Raw genomic sequence first — 14,533 nt, 5'->3', positions numbered from 1 at the left:
AAGAATCATTAACCAGGTTTTTTTTTTATTTTAATAATGTTTTTTATTTATTTCTGAGAGAGAGAGAGAGAGACAGCGTGAGCAGGGGAGGGTCAGAGAGAGAGGGAGACACAGAATCCGAAACAGGCTCTAGCCTCTGAGCTGGCTGTCAGCACAGAGCCCGACGCGGGGATTGAAACCCAGAACCATGAGATCATGAGTCGGATGATCAACTGACTGAGCCACCCAGGCGCCCCATTAACCAGTTTTAAAGAGAAACCGTTGCTGCTTTTCTGAGTAGGTGCCACAGAATTGCCCACGTGGAAAGAGGTCAATTGACAACAGCCTCTACAATTAAAAACATTATGACTCATGTAATCGTTTCTTGTCATTTCAAGGAGTAGCGCAGACCTCTGGGTCCTATGAGACCCATTTGTTGTATCTGTAGCCCTTGCTGTGGAGGATCTCAGCTTAATACCGTGAGATGAGCCCCAGGGCCCCGCTAAAATGAACTTCATGCAAGCATATATTTTAAGCCAAACCATCACAAATCACACCTAAACAGTGAGAATCTGTGTAATGGTTTTCTTGGAAGCAGTTGAAGGCAGACATTTCTTTAAATAACAGCATTTGCAGCTGTTATTTGCTCAGGCTGGCAAGCCACCTCTGCCAGTAACAGCATTTCTTCCATCCTCTCAACAGCCCTGCCCAGTGGACAGACTGGATTGTCATTCCCGACTTTATTTTAAGTAAGCTCTACGTGGGGCCTGAACTCACAGCCTCGAGATCAAGAGTTGCTCGTTCTACCGACTGAGCCAGCCAGGCGCCCCTATCTTTACCTACTTAATTTTAGGTAAAGGTGTGGACGATCATAGAGGTTAAGTGACTTGCTCAAGGCTGTCCAATGAGCCAGTGTCAGCACAGGGGCTGCTGACCCCAAATTCACACTTGTCAGAGTTGCCTGACCGGGGTCAAGAAGAGCAGCTGGAGAAGAAGCTGCCCTGTCTGTGCTGGCCCCAGCACACCCACAAAGAGTCAGAATCGCTGGGGTCAGGTACAAACAGTTTATTTTTCTATAAAGAGCAAAGTACAAAGAGTCAGGGAGGGCAGCTGAGCCCGGAGGAGCAACAATGGGCAGGCCCTGGGCCCTGACGGCTGCCCCGGAGTAAAGAGGGTCTGAGGCAGGGCCGGGCAGGGGCCTCACGGTGGTGGAGAAGGAGCAGGGGGGAGTGAGGCAGAAGCCCAAGACTGCTGGTGAGACTCACACAAAGCCAGGCTTCATGGATGAGCGGCGGCAGTTGGGGCAGCTACGTGTCGCGTTGTTCTGCAGGCACCTTCGGAGGCAAAGGGCTCCGTGCACTCACTGAACCCACGCTTCTATCCTGGGCCTGGGCTCACTTGCCTCCCCTCCCCGCTGCAGGAGCTGGGAAGGTGGCAAGGGAGAGGGGAAGGGCCCCCAGGCTCCTGCTTGCCCCTGGTGCTCTGTCCTGGGGCTTCCAGAAGGGCAGGAGTCAGGAGATCAGCAGGGAGGCTGGTACCTGTCTAGCCCTGGGTGACTGAATCTCATGGCCTTTGAGAGGCCTCTCTGAATTCTCTTTGGGGAGAATAGTAATGGCCACCTCCTAGGGCTGCTGGGCGGAGTCACTGAGTTCATACAGGGGAAGCTCTTAGAACAGGCTTGGAATGCAGAAAGCGCTATGTTCAGTGTCACTATTATGGTGAGGCCAGCTGGGGCCCTAGCGTACCCCAAAGAGACCCTGGGTGGCCCCTGCCCACCGGCCAGGGGCCCTCACCTGAGGTGGAAGATGTGGGAGCATGGAAGGGCCTGCAGCCGGCTGTTCCTCTCGCCTATGGACTCTCCGCACAGACCGCAGTAGAGCTCAGTCTCCTCCACACACTCGTGGAAGCGCACTACGTGTGCACGCAGCTCCTTCTGCAGCCCCTTGCTGCGGTAGATGCTCTCGCTCAGGCAGTGCAGCTTGAGCTGGCTCAGCTGGGCCCGGCAGGGACAGGAGAGCGTAGGGGACAAGACCAAGTCAGGACTGGAAAGCCCCTCCTCATCCAGCCCAAGAGGCTCTCTCAAAAGGGACCACCATGCAGTCAGGACCCATGGGGTCCGGTCCTGGCTGCATTCTGGCCTTGCTGATGGGCCTAGGGAAAACGTCTTGTCCTCTCTGGGCCTTTGTTTCCCCTCATGCAGAACGAATGAGCAGGTGGATAAGGTAAGTTGTTCTCACCCCTAGAACTGTCTGGGTACCCAATGTTTTTTATTGACGAAATCTGCTGCGAGGATGCCATAATAACTAATTTCCTGTCCTGTTTTTGTTAAGTAAATACACACAACAGCTCATCAGCATTTCTGGCCAACCTGAGATACTTGGGTAAAACTGGGAATAATCTAGCCAAAACCAAAGATATTTGGCATTTTAATTGGGCTGCACACCTGATCCCAGAGGATTTCAAGTCTTCTAGAAGACTTGAAGAAATACTGAGCCTATTTTCAACATTTAAAGATTTGGATACAGTTATTAAAGTTAAGAGGCCACATGCACTATGGAAGGAACACGGGCTTTGGAGTGAAGACAGACCAGGTCCTGGGACACCTGGGGGACTCAGTCCCAACTTCTGCTCAGGTCATGATCTCATGGCTTGTGAGTTCAAGCCCCACACTGGGCTTGCCTTGGATCCTCTATCCCCTTCTCTCTCTGGCCCTCCCCCACTTGTGCTCTCTCAAAATAAATAAAACATTAAAGAAAAATAAAAGACAGACCAGGTCCCAAGTATGGGACCTGGAGCACCTCTCTGAGCCTCACCTTCTTCAACTGTCAAATGGGGCTTGCAGTGCCCACCTTGGAGCGAGACAGTGGTAACTGGGATCAATACCCAGAAGAACCTGTGTGTGCCTAGCTCTCGGTTGGCGGGGAGCACTGTTAGGGGTTTTTATGACCATCAAGCTCTGAGGAATTCTGATGTCTTCTGAGCTATGGAATTCTTGCCCTGCCCTCTAAAGTGCTCTATGTGTGGAAGAGAAACAACCAGGGTCGGGAATGGCCGGGGGCAACTCGTGGAGACCCAGAAGGGCTCAGGGCATGTGTGGGCCCAGGAAAGCCCTCCCCACACACCCAAGATCCCACTTTGGGCTCCTGACTCCAGACCCAGAAGACAGAATCAGGTCTGACCTTGTTCCCCACTTCCTCAGCCAGGTCCTGGGCTTTCTCGATGGCATCCAGAGCCTGGAAGAAGACACAGGCCAGGGTTGCAGGCAGAGCTGTCTGAGTGAGGCTGTGGCTCACAGGGAAAGAAGGGGTAGGGAGGGGCGGGCCTGGGGAGGGAGCTGGGCACCTGCCCTGTGTGTGAAGGTAGCAGAAGGAGGCTGGAGCACAGTCACAGAGCTCTATGGGCAAGTTACCTGCTGCCTCAGTTTACTCAGATTCAGAATAGGAAGCTCAGTTAAAGCATCCTGAGTTCAAACCCAGCTCTGGCCCTTTACTAGTTGTGGGTCTGGACATGTCCTGGGCCTTCTCTGAGTCTGGAAAACGACTTGGAATGTAGTCGCCTCATGGGATTCGGGTGAGGCCGACGTCAGACAAAGTGTCTGAAAGAGTCCTGCCCAGAACCAGCCCCACAGCTTGCTGGCTGACCTACTGGCTACAAATAGGAGCAGTGGGGGAAAGCCGGGAGCTATAGGAAAGGGCTCAACCTCACCTTGTCCAGTGCCTTCCTGGCTATCCAGCATTTGGCCACACCCAGCAGCACCTGCACCTGCCCCAGGCGGTTTCCAATCTCAGTCATGATGCTCATGGCAGAGTCGTACCTGGGGAAGGCTGTCTGCACAGCCAGGGCGAGGGTGGAGTCGGACCAGGCCGGGGCGGCAGCCCCCCCCCCCCCCGCCATGCCCCAGTGAGCTCACCTCCAGGTCCCCACGGCTCCGGTGGATGTCAGCAAAGCAGAGCAGGCAGAGTGCCTGTAACGGCCGGTCCCCATGCTGCAGCGCAATCTTCATAGACTCCTGTGAGGGGGCTGGTCACTCAGGCCGGCTCGTCTGCCCACCACCGGGGTCCTCACTCAGTGGGCCCCTCCAACAAGGGCAGCCCAGGGATGACCATCATCCTCAGAGACCAGGACACCCAGCACGGTGCTGAGGCCCCGCACACTGAACCACGGAGGCCTCTCCACACCCAGTGAAGGGAACACTGAGGTTTGGAGAGCAGAAGTGACCTGATCAAGGTCACCTGGCAATGCTAGGATTTGAACCCGGGTCAGTGGACCTCCAGAAGCTGGCTCTCTTCCTACTTAAAATGCCCCACAGAGGGTGCGTATGGGGTGGGCAGAGGGAAGGGCCTGGAAGGGAGTGAGGTTTGGGGTGGGGGAGGGGTGGAACAAACGCATCTTCAGGGGCCTCACGGAGAAGCGGGGCCAAGGGCAGATCTTGGGGCCCTCAGTGGGCTGGTGTGGAAGGAGGACACCCTGGCCCACGCCACCACCTTCCACCTGCCGCCCTTCCCTCCTGCCCCACCTCACAACACTCCATGGCGCTGCCCAGGTGGCCCAGCAGGCGATATGCCACGGCCATGTGGTACTGGCTCATGGCCCGGTACTTGAGGCTCCAGCCTTTGCCGTAGTCGTTCACAAGCTCTGCGGCCTTGCAGGGGAAGAACAGGGCTTTCTCATAGTCCTGCAGGGGACACAGAGAGGAGACAAGAAGGGACACACCGAATGACAGGAGCTGCCTCTAAGTCAAGGGCTTCGGGGTCTGGCTTCTCCAGGAATCAGGGCTACCAATAGGCCCCACTGGCATTCCGTCATTCATTTGAATATCCAGGGAAAGAGTGATCCAGGCAGAGGGAACAGCCACTGCAAATGGGTGGGCTCCGTGAACGTATGAATTTTCATCTGGTTTGCTGGCAGATCCCAAGAGCCTAGCACAGTTCTTGGCATTTAGTAGATGTACCATGACTATTTGTTCAATGAAGGAATGAAAGAGAAGGCATTCATTCTCCTCACTGGGTCCCAGTTGGGCCCCTTAGCTTCAGAGACGCGCGGCAGGGGGAGTACCAGACACCCCATCACCACTAGCACCTGCCCCCTGGCACCCAACAGCAGGTGCTCACCGGAGGCTCTGTGCCAGTACAGTCTGCTCTGAAGAACAGACCACTGAGGCAATGAAATCACTCCCTTGTCCTTTCTTTCTCCTCCAACCTCCAAATCAGGAGGTGACACTGATGTCCTCACAGGGAAAACAGAAGAAAATGAAAGAGGACTCTCCCTTCTCCGCCTTCTCCACCTAATCCGTGAGATCACCCACTGTCTGTCTCCTGCCACCGTGGAGAAGGGTTCCCGGCTCCCACAGATGTGAGCCCCTTGATGGAACTCTGGAATAAATCCCCATCTCTTTTAACTCAGTCACTCTCATCAGTGTACAAACACGTTCTGCTGTTTCTTACCTCATTAAAAAAAAATCAAAATCAAATAACCTTCTTTTGACATGTCCCCCATCAGATACAGCCCCATTGCTCTGTTCTTTCTCATAGAAAATCTGTGTGATCTTTCACTTAATATCTAACAAGCATCTCCAAGTTAATATGACTGAAAGAGAATTCTGGATAACCCCAATAAAAACTAGACCCTCACAAATTGTATTACATACTTTTTTAGTTTTATTTATTTAAGTGATCTTTATGCCCACCATGGGTCTGGGACTCAGGACCCCAAGATGAAGAGTCACGTGCTCCACCAACTGAGCCAGCCAGGTGCCCCTTGTTACGTACTTTTTAATTGGACGCCATGTAAATGTTTTACAGCTTCAAATTAAAAACAATTTTTTTAAACCCTAAAAATAGAAAATGGAAATAAAAGGGGGCACCTAGGTGGTTCAGTCAGTTGAGCATTGGACTCTTGATTTCGTCTCAGGTCATAATCGTGGGTCATGAGTTTGAGCCCCACATGAGGCTCCATGCTTAACGTGGAGCCTGCTTAAGATTTTCTCTCTCTCTCCCTCTACCCCTCTCCCTCACTTGCATTCTCTCTCTAAAAAAAAAAAAAAAGGAGAAAGAAAATTTAAATGACCTGTGTATCATCATACTAATATTATAATTAATGAAAATGTTTAATTATATAATTATTATAATATAATGATAATGAAATATAATATTAAATATAATTCTATAATATATTATCACATTATATTATATTATATTATATTATATTATATTATATTATATTATATTATTATAACCACACAGAAAAAAATTATTTCAAATGACCTCAGCATATATGTACTTGGACAGTTCATCCATAGTAGAATATATAGACAAAAGAACGGAAAAGAAATCTTTTTAAAAAATTTTTAAAATGTTTTTTATTTATTTCTGAGAGAGAGAGAGAGTGAGAGCATGAGCAAGGGAGGGTCAGAGAGAGAGGGAGACACAGAATCTGAAACAGGCTCCAGGCTCTGAGCTAGCTGTTAGCACAGAGCCCTACGTGGGGCTCAAACCCACAACTGTAAGATCATGACCTGAGCCGAAGTCGGATGCTCAACCGACTTAGCCACCCAGGCGCCCCAAGAATGGAAAAGAAATCTTAAACATCTTTCAGTTCCCTTTTTTTAAAAAGTAATATTGATATTGCCTTTTGAAAGTATTTCAAATGTTTATTTTTGTACGTTAAAATAAACATGTAATTATGTTGCTAAAAGCCAACATTTTCAGCCTAAGAGAAAAGAGAATCAAGATTAAAATAAATTACAGAAAGTCCTGAAACATTAGATTTGAATTGCAAATATGAGCATAAACTTCAGTTGTCTTGGCAACTGAAAAGATTTAGAAGCTATGACAACCCAGTAGCAATGAGCACCTTGAGAACCCACGTTTGGTCTTTAACACAATTTCCCACTAAAAAGAGCCCAGAGAAATGGCTGATTCCAGGTCTCGGGCAGCAGATGTACAAAACGAGGCTGGGACCGTTCATTGTTCCAGAAAACAAGAACACTTTTATTTAAATAAAGTCTTGTCAAAAGGACACAGGAGCCATAGTGAAGGAATTCCAGTAACTAAGTTAGTATGGGGCGCCTGGGTGGCTCAGTTGGTTGAGTGTCTGACTTTTGCTCAGGTCATGATCTCACAGTTTCTGAGTTCGAGCCCAGAGCCTGGAGCCTGCTTCAGATTATGTGTCTGCCTCTCCCCTGCTCACTCTCTCTCTCTCAAAATAAATGAACATTAAATTTTAAAAAATATTTAAAAAAATAAAGTTAATATAATTTAAAGCATCACAAAGAACAATACTAACACTAACTGAAGAATACTGAATGTTAAAAAAAAAAGCACCAGGATTCCATAATGATACTCCAAAAGAAGAAAGCACAACAAATAAGTGATCTGATCCTTGAAGGCAGCTATGACATCAACTGCTTATTACAAAAGTGGTAATTAAAGGAAAGAGGAAAGTATTTATTCCACCTTTCCTGTAGGAACTGTGTTTCTGAGGAGCCACCTAGCCCCATGTGATGGGGGAGAGTTTGTTCTGATGGAGAAATCCAGCCAGCAATTATAGAAGGAACGGTAAGAGCTTAGAAATCGCCATTTCATTACATTTGAAATAAGAGAAGTGATTCAGGCAGCAAACATCACTGGATGCTAAAACCGTTATGGAAAGTGTTGCTGCAGAACTGAATGTTCACAGGGTGCCCCAATGTCATCCCCAAGTTCACCTGCTGGTCCCAAAAGGAGAAATGGGAGCCATCACACAGAGGGATCAGGCTGTTGCCCCATCTATCGGATTTGATGCAACTTGAGGTGAGCTGCAGGGTTTACACAGTCTTCTTACCAAAAATGCCCAGTTCCCAGGGGGCAAAGGAGAGGAAAAAAACCCAAGTCACCCGACTCCTTGCGGAAGCAATGGGACAGTGAAATGAAACATGAAGGGGGCGCCTGGGTGGCTTAGTCGGTTAAGCGTCCAACTTTCGCTTAGGTCATGATCTCGCGGTTCGTGGGTTCGAGCCCCGCGTCGGGCTCTGTGCTGACTGCCAGCTCAGAGCCTGTTTCAGAGTCTGACTCCCTCTCTCTCTGACCCTCCCTGCTCATGCTCTCTCTCTCTCCTAGAAATAAATAAAACATTAAAAAAAAAAAAAAAGAAACATGAAGGTAATGGGTATCTTCTTCGATAAAAATTATAAGAGGGGCACCTGTGTGGCTCAGTCAGTTAAGCATCCGACTTCGGCTCCTGGGTTCGAGCCCCGCATGGGGCTCTGTGCTGACAGCTCGGACCCTGGAGCCTGCTTCAAATTCTGTGTCTCCCTCTCTCTTTGCCCTTCCCCCACTGGCACTCTCTCTCTCAAAAATAAATAAAACATTGAAAACATTTTTTAGGGGCGCCTGGGTGGCTTAGTCGGTTAAGCGTCCGACTTTCGCTTAGGTCATGTACTCGCGGTTCGTGGGTTCGAGCCCCGCATCGGGCTCTGTGCTGACTGCCAGCTCAGAGCCTGGAGCCTGTTTCAGTCTGTGACTCCCTCTCTCTCTGACCCTCCCCTGCTCACGCTGTCTCTCTCTCTCCTAGAAATAAATAAAACATTAAAAAAATTTTTTTTTAAATCATAGACAATAGAAGGGGAGAAATTTTCTGCTGGAAGGGATTTAAGGGATGTAATGTCTGCTACACAGGTGCCTCTTACTTGTGTTCCAATTTATAGAAGCTGAGGGTAAAGGCGTCTTTTCAGCATAAGCAGAGAAATTTAAGATATAATTATGATTATGTAAGAAAATGTCCTTATATAAGAAAATTCTTTTTTTTTCTTTTAGGGATACATCATACTGAACTACTTCAGGGTAAAATACCATGATGTCTCTAATTTCATATCACAACACTTCAGTTAAAAAAAAAGTCAACTATGGCAAAATATTAATAATTGCTAAATCTAAATGGTGGGTATATGGAGATTCATTATATTATTCTATTTTCTTGTATGGTTAATTGTCTCTGTAATAAAAAAGGTTTTAAAACACCTCATTCCTCTCCCATCCTATCAAATCTCACTGAATGGATTCTTCAAAAACATTCTTTCAAGCTTACATATTTATTTTGAGAGAGAGAGAGAGAGAGAGCACAAGCGGGGATGGAGCAGAGAGGAGGAGAGACAGAATCCCAAGCAGGCCCCTGGCCATCAGTGCAGAGCCCAATGTGGGGCTCAAGCCATGAACCCACAAGATCATGACCTGATCCGAGCCTGATGCTTAACCAACTATACCTCCCGGGTGGCCCTGAATGAATTCTTTTTAATTTTTTTCAATGTTTTATTTATTTCTGAGAGAGAGAGAGAGAGAGAGAGACAGAGAGTGAGCAGGGGAGGGTCAGAGAGAGAGGAAGATACAGAATCTGAAACAGGCTCCAGGCTCTGAGCTGTCAGCACAGAGCCCTACGCGGGGCTCGAACCCACGAACAGTGAGATCATGACCTGAGCTGAAGTTGGACGCTCAACCAACTGAGCCACCCAGGTGCCCCGTGAATGAATTCTTCATACATTGCTGAAAACAAAATCCTTGGTGCTGTCCTGGATGACTCTCAGTTCCTCATATCCCACCTCTGGTTCATCAGCATTTACACACCCAGTTACCCCCAGATTTATTAAGCATCTACTGAATGCCAGGCATCAACAACCCCCCGTGGGCCAAGAGCAACCTGGATGCCTTGGGGTCCCAGGAGAACAAACACTGGACCAGCAAGAAGCCTGTGGTCACTGGCCCCATCAGTTCATTCATCTGTCTTCTCCCCTCCCCCTTCCTTACTCACCACCTCCTACCTTCTCCTCACAGACCTGCTGCCTTCAAGCTGGCTTCCAGCAGCCCTGGAATATGCCGGCTATGCCCCCCTTCCACCTCCCGCGAACCCCCCCCCCCAGCAGGGTTTTGCTTTAGCTCTTGTCTCTTTTTCAAACTTTTGCCAGATTTCTGCATAGCTCAGCCTCTCATCTGCTTCCAGTCCTCAGACTGATACCACCTCTAGGAAGCCTATTTGAAACTGCAACACTCCATCCTCGGCACTTCCCACCACCTTTTTCCTTCTTTTCCTTTCTCCTGAGCACTTTCTTCTTCTTCTTCTTCTTTTTAATGTTTGCATATTTATTTGAGAGAGAGAGAGAGAGAGAATCCCTAGCAGTCTCGGCACTGTCAGCAAAGAGCCCAAACGGGGCCCCACCCACAACCGAGAGATCAAGACCTGAGCCAGAATCAAGGGTTGGATGCTTACCTGACTGAGCCACCCAGGCGTCCCTCTCCTAAGCACTTTTTGTTTTTAATTTTTTTATGTTTATTTTTTTTTTTAATTTTTAATGTTTTACTTATTTCTGAGAGAGAGAGAGACAGCGTGAGCAGGGGAGGGTCAGAGAGAGACGGAGACACAGAACCTGAAACAGACTCCAGGCTCTGAGCTAGCTGTCAGCACAGAGCCCGACGTGGGGCTTGAACCCACGAACCGTGAGATCATGACCTGAGCCGAAGTCAATGCTTAACCGACAGAGCCACCCAGGCGCCCCTCTCCTCAGCACTTTCTAGCATGCTGTATGATCGACTTACTGATTGTGTTTATTTGTCTTTTTCTAGAATGCAGCCTTCACAAGGCCAGAGGCTTTGTTATTGTTTTCCCTGCTTGCATCCCAAGCCCACAGAGCCGGACAATAAATATTTGATGAATGAATTCTTACAACCATGCTGGAAGGTGGGTCCTATTCTCCCTCATTTTATAGCTGCACCTACCAAGGTTCAGGGGAGAGAGGTGCCGTGTCCGAGATCACACAGCAAAACACACAGCAGTGAGAGTTCATGGCCTGTCCTCACAAAGGAGCCTCCCATCTCCCAGGAAGGCAGACAGACCGACCAAGGTTTGATTTCTGTCCCTGCCTTTCCTGGTAAGTCTTTACCTTCCTGGCTAAGTCTCTTCCCTCTCAGACTCTCCTAGGTGGGAGGACTTAGCCAGGTCCTGAATGGGGAGCATGGCTTGTGCGAAGGTGTCAGGGGACCAGAGCCCTCCGCCGCCCTCCCTCCCCCTGGGCCCAGGCGCACCTTGACCTGGGCATAGAAGCTGCCGAGGCTGCAGCAGACACGGCACTCGAGCATGGCATCGTCGTTGTTGTGGGCATAGCGCAGGGCCTTCTCGAAGCTCTCCAGGGCCTTCTGGAAGAGGCTGAGGCCCAGGAAGGCATTGCCCATGCTCAGGCTGACCTGGCCTCCGAGCTGGGCGCCGGCCCTGGTGCCAGGCAGGCCGAGGCAGGTCTTGCAGTAGGAGACGGTCTTGTGAAACTCACACAGCTTCTCGTTGCTGCGCGCCAGGTTCAGGTAACTTTCCAGAAGGAAGTCAGCATCCTCCAGCTCCCGGGCGGTGTCGATCTGCACCACAGCGAACTGCCAGGAGGGTGGGGGCAGGTGCCATCAGCCTGGACCCTGAGCCTCCGACTCAGACCTCCTCCCTGCCTCGCGGCCAAGGCCTGGAGCCCCAGAGCTTCCAGCCCTGCCTCAGGTGAGCTCTCTGCTCCCTAGCCATAGGCGAGAAGGGTCAGCCCTGGGACCAAACTCAGATCCTTAGCTTTCTGCCTTTCAGCCCCAGGCTACATGGGCCGCCCACCCCCAGCCTAAACGGGTGGCTCCAAGACCCTCCCGGGTTCCAACTCAGAATCCCAAACAGGGAAGGCTGGAACCTAGCCTCCCAGACCTGGCCTGCAGATCCCCGAACCCTGAAGCTAAGAAGCTCAGTCTCAGTGTCAGACACCCAAATTCAAGGCCACAGGGCCTTAGATGGGACTCAGAGCCCCCGCGGGGGCCGTGCTGCTAGGCTTCAGGATACAGGGGAGTCTGAGGAGGTGGGAGGGTCTGAACCCCGGGGGGAGGGGGTTAGCCAGCCCGGGCCCACCTTCAGCATCTCCTTGTAGCGGCCCATCTCCGAGTGCGCTGTGACCAGGCAGCCCAGCACGCGGAAGCGCCCCACGAGGTCCGCGCTCTTCTCCAGCACCTTCGTCCACACGTGCAGCGCCTTCTCTGTCTGGTTGGACTGGTACAGCTGGAGCCCCTTCTCGATCTGCTGCTTCGTCTGGTCCTGCCCCATCCTTCCAGAGCCCAGGCACACGGAGAGACCCTAGCGGCTGCGGGCTTCTAGGCACTCATGGCGGAGACTACGGTGCCAGCTGCCCGCGGAGCCCCAGGCAGGGGAGCAGCACCGGGCAGGAGCTGAGCAGGGCCTGGGTGGAGAGCAGGCGCCACCCTGGGAACAAAGCTGCTGCGGCCCCTGATCGCAGCTGTCCCTGCCAGTTGGGGCCACGTGGCCACTGAGGAATGTCAGCCACAATGTCACGCGGGCCTCCACTGTACTCACCGCAGGCTGGGAGCTGGGTTCCCAGGGATGCGGGCACCCTGCTCCCTGGCCACCCCCGTGGGTGTCTCTGCAGCACCTCTGACACTGGCCCCAACTCCCCTCCCCTGGCCAGGGAGCTGCCTTCAGGGGTGGGCTGAGGGCTGGGAGGAAGCAGGGATGACGCGAGGTGGGTGGCCAGCCCTGAACCCTGCCTCTCCCCATCGCAACCTTCCCCCTAGACCCACCCTTCCCCAGGATTTGTTTTTGTGATCCGCGGGCACTGCACCGAGGTCTCTGATCCATGCGTGCACCCACACCCTTCCCAACATCTGGTCCTTCCTCACGGCATGACCTAAGCCATGGCAGTCACCTCTCGGAGCCTCTCGGAGCCTCAGCTTCCTCATGTCAAATGAGGATAATAATAGGCTAAACCTTAACTCACAGGGTTGTTAGGAGGCAGCACAGGGTAGCGGGGAACAGCGTGGACGCTGGAGCCTGGCTGATTCTGCCACTTATTAGCTGTGTGGACTGTGTGGCTTTGGGCAGGAGAATCCTGTCATCCACCTCAGTGGATAGAAGAGCAAGAGTTTATCCCGAGCCGTGGCCATCTGCTCCATGGCACACTACCTGCCAGGGACAGGAGGTGACCCTTGAACATTTAAAAAGTGTCCCAATTCCAATCCCCATCTCCGTTTGGAAGGGTTCCTAATAATGTGATTTAGTGCCAGACAGTGTGGAGAAGGGCAACATCTTTTTAAAAATTTATTTTATTTTTGTATTTTGAGAGAGAGAGAGGGCATGCAAAGGGGGAGAGGGGTGGGGGGAGAGAGAGAGAGAGAGAGGGAGGGAAGGAGGGAGGGAGGGAGAGAGGGAGAGAATCTTAAGCAGGCTCCACGCTCAGCACAGAGCCTGATGTGGGGCTTGATCCCACAACCCTGGGATCATGACCTGAGCAGAAACCAAGAGTCGGACACTCAACCAACTGAGCCACCCAGGTGCCCCCCCTTTTTTTTAATTCAAAATTTAAAATTTTGAATATTAGTTTACTTAAAGTTCTTGGAGAGAGAGAGAATATAAGTGGTAGAGGGAGAGAGAGAATCCCAAGCAGGCTCCATGCCCAGTGTGGGGCCCAACACAGGGCTTGACCCCAGGACCCTGAGCCACAACCCAAGCTGAAACCAAGAGTCAGACGTTCAACCAGCCTGCGCCACCCAGGCACCTTACATAGACATCTATTTAGAGAGCATAGCATCTTAAGTAGAGAGCAGACACTTGAAATATTGGGGCTCCTGGTGTTGAGGCACCCTGGTAACAGGGCCCCGCCAACGCCACCAGCCTGTCTCCCCCAATATTTCTCTTTTTTCTTTGCACACCAGGCTCTTTCTTGCCCCAGGGCAAAGTTCCTTCTTTCAGAATGGAGAGTTTCTAGTATATTCACAGGTTTGGGCATTGATCACCACATGAACATTTTCACCACGTCAAGAACACCCATGCCGGTGAGAAGTCACTCCATTCCCATTATAGCTGAACTGGTGCCTTCCCGGATTCATATGTTGAAGTCTTAACCCCTAGATGGGATGTACTTAGAGACACCATCTTTAAAGAGGTGAAATGAGGTCATTCAGGAAGGCCCTTACTATGACTAGTGTCATAAGAAAGAGATCAAGACACATACACCGTAAGACCAATAAGGACACAGGAAAAATACAGCCATCTACAAGCCAAGGAGAGAGGCCTCAGGAGGAATCCACCCTTTCAAGCCCTGATCTCTAATTTCTGGGTTCTAGAACTTTCAGAAAATAAATTCCTATCGTTTAAGCCACTCAGTCTATGGCACTTTGTTATGGTGGCTTTAGCAAATTACTACACCCCACAATCACTATCTACTTTCTTTTTAAAAATTTTTTTATTTTTTATTTTTTAAAGCTTACTTAGTTTTTTTATTAGAATTTCTTTAATGTTTATTTATTTTTGAGAGAGGGAGAGAGAGAGAGAGAGAGAGAGAGTGCAAGCAGGGGAGGGGCAGAAAGAGAGGGAGACACAGAATCTGAAGCAGGCTCCAGGCTCTGAGCTGTCAGCACAGAGCCTAATGTGGGGCTCAAACCAATGAACTATGAGATCATGACCTGAGCCAAAGTCGGATGCTCAACTGACTGAGCTACCCAGGCGCCTTAAGTTTATTTAGTTTTGAGAGAGAGAGAAAAAGAGAGAAAGAGAAACAGAG

The 14,533-nt window shown here is 50.4% G+C and overlaps 1 protein-coding gene across 4 annotated transcripts; it reads right to left on the bottom strand.

Moving 5' to 3' along the window:
- Window positions 1-1,083: 1,083 nt before the first annotated feature.
- On the bottom strand, window positions 1,084-12,271 carry RAPSN (receptor associated protein of the synapse). 4 transcript variants are annotated; one of them, XM_039226807.1, is made up of 8 exons: window positions 11,872-12,271; window positions 11,028-11,366; window positions 4,496-4,654; window positions 3,890-3,988; window positions 3,685-3,807; window positions 3,159-3,212; window positions 1,773-1,972; window positions 1,084-1,313 (listed from the first exon to the last, which is right to left on the bottom strand). In XM_039226807.1, the coding sequence occupies exons 1-8, from the start codon at window positions 12,061-12,063 to the stop codon at window positions 1,241-1,243; spliced, it is 1,239 nt and encodes a 412-aa protein (XP_039082738.1). In that variant the 5' UTR covers window positions 12,064-12,271; the 3' UTR covers window positions 1,084-1,240. The 4 variants fall into 4 exon arrangements, with proteins under 4 accessions (XP_039082738.1, XP_039082741.1, XP_039082740.1 ...); XM_039226810.1 differs by having other exon boundaries at window positions 3,685-3,741; XM_039226809.1 differs by having other exon boundaries at window positions 4,496-4,621.
- Between the last annotated feature and the right edge of the window lie 2,262 nt (window positions 12,272-14,533).

The sequence above is a fragment of the Hyaena hyaena genome, unplaced genomic scaffold (assembly GCF_003009895.1).
Source record: "Hyaena hyaena isolate Hyena2069 unplaced genomic scaffold, ASM300989v1 scaffold_23, whole genome shotgun sequence".
Classification (NCBI taxonomy): domain Eukaryota; kingdom Metazoa; phylum Chordata; class Mammalia; order Carnivora; family Hyaenidae; genus Hyaena; species Hyaena hyaena.
The sequence above is the reverse complement of the archived record's forward strand: the minus strand, read 5'-3'. Positions and strand labels throughout refer to the sequence as shown.

Bases quoted from the DNA above. Each gene is read 5' to 3' on its own strand.
- RAPSN (XM_039226807.1), bottom strand. From the start codon at position 12,063: ATGGGGCAGGACCAGACGAAGCAGCAGATCGAGAAGGGGCTCCAGCTG. The intron at 11,367-11,871 runs GTGGGCCCGGGC...CCCTCCTGGCAG, and splicing joins GCTACAAGGAGATGCTGAAG to TTCGCTGTGGTGCAGATCGA. The intron at 4,655-11,027 runs GTGCGCCTGGGC...TGTCCCCTGCAG, and splicing joins GCTTCTATGCCCAGGTCAAG to GACTATGAGAAAGCCCTGTT.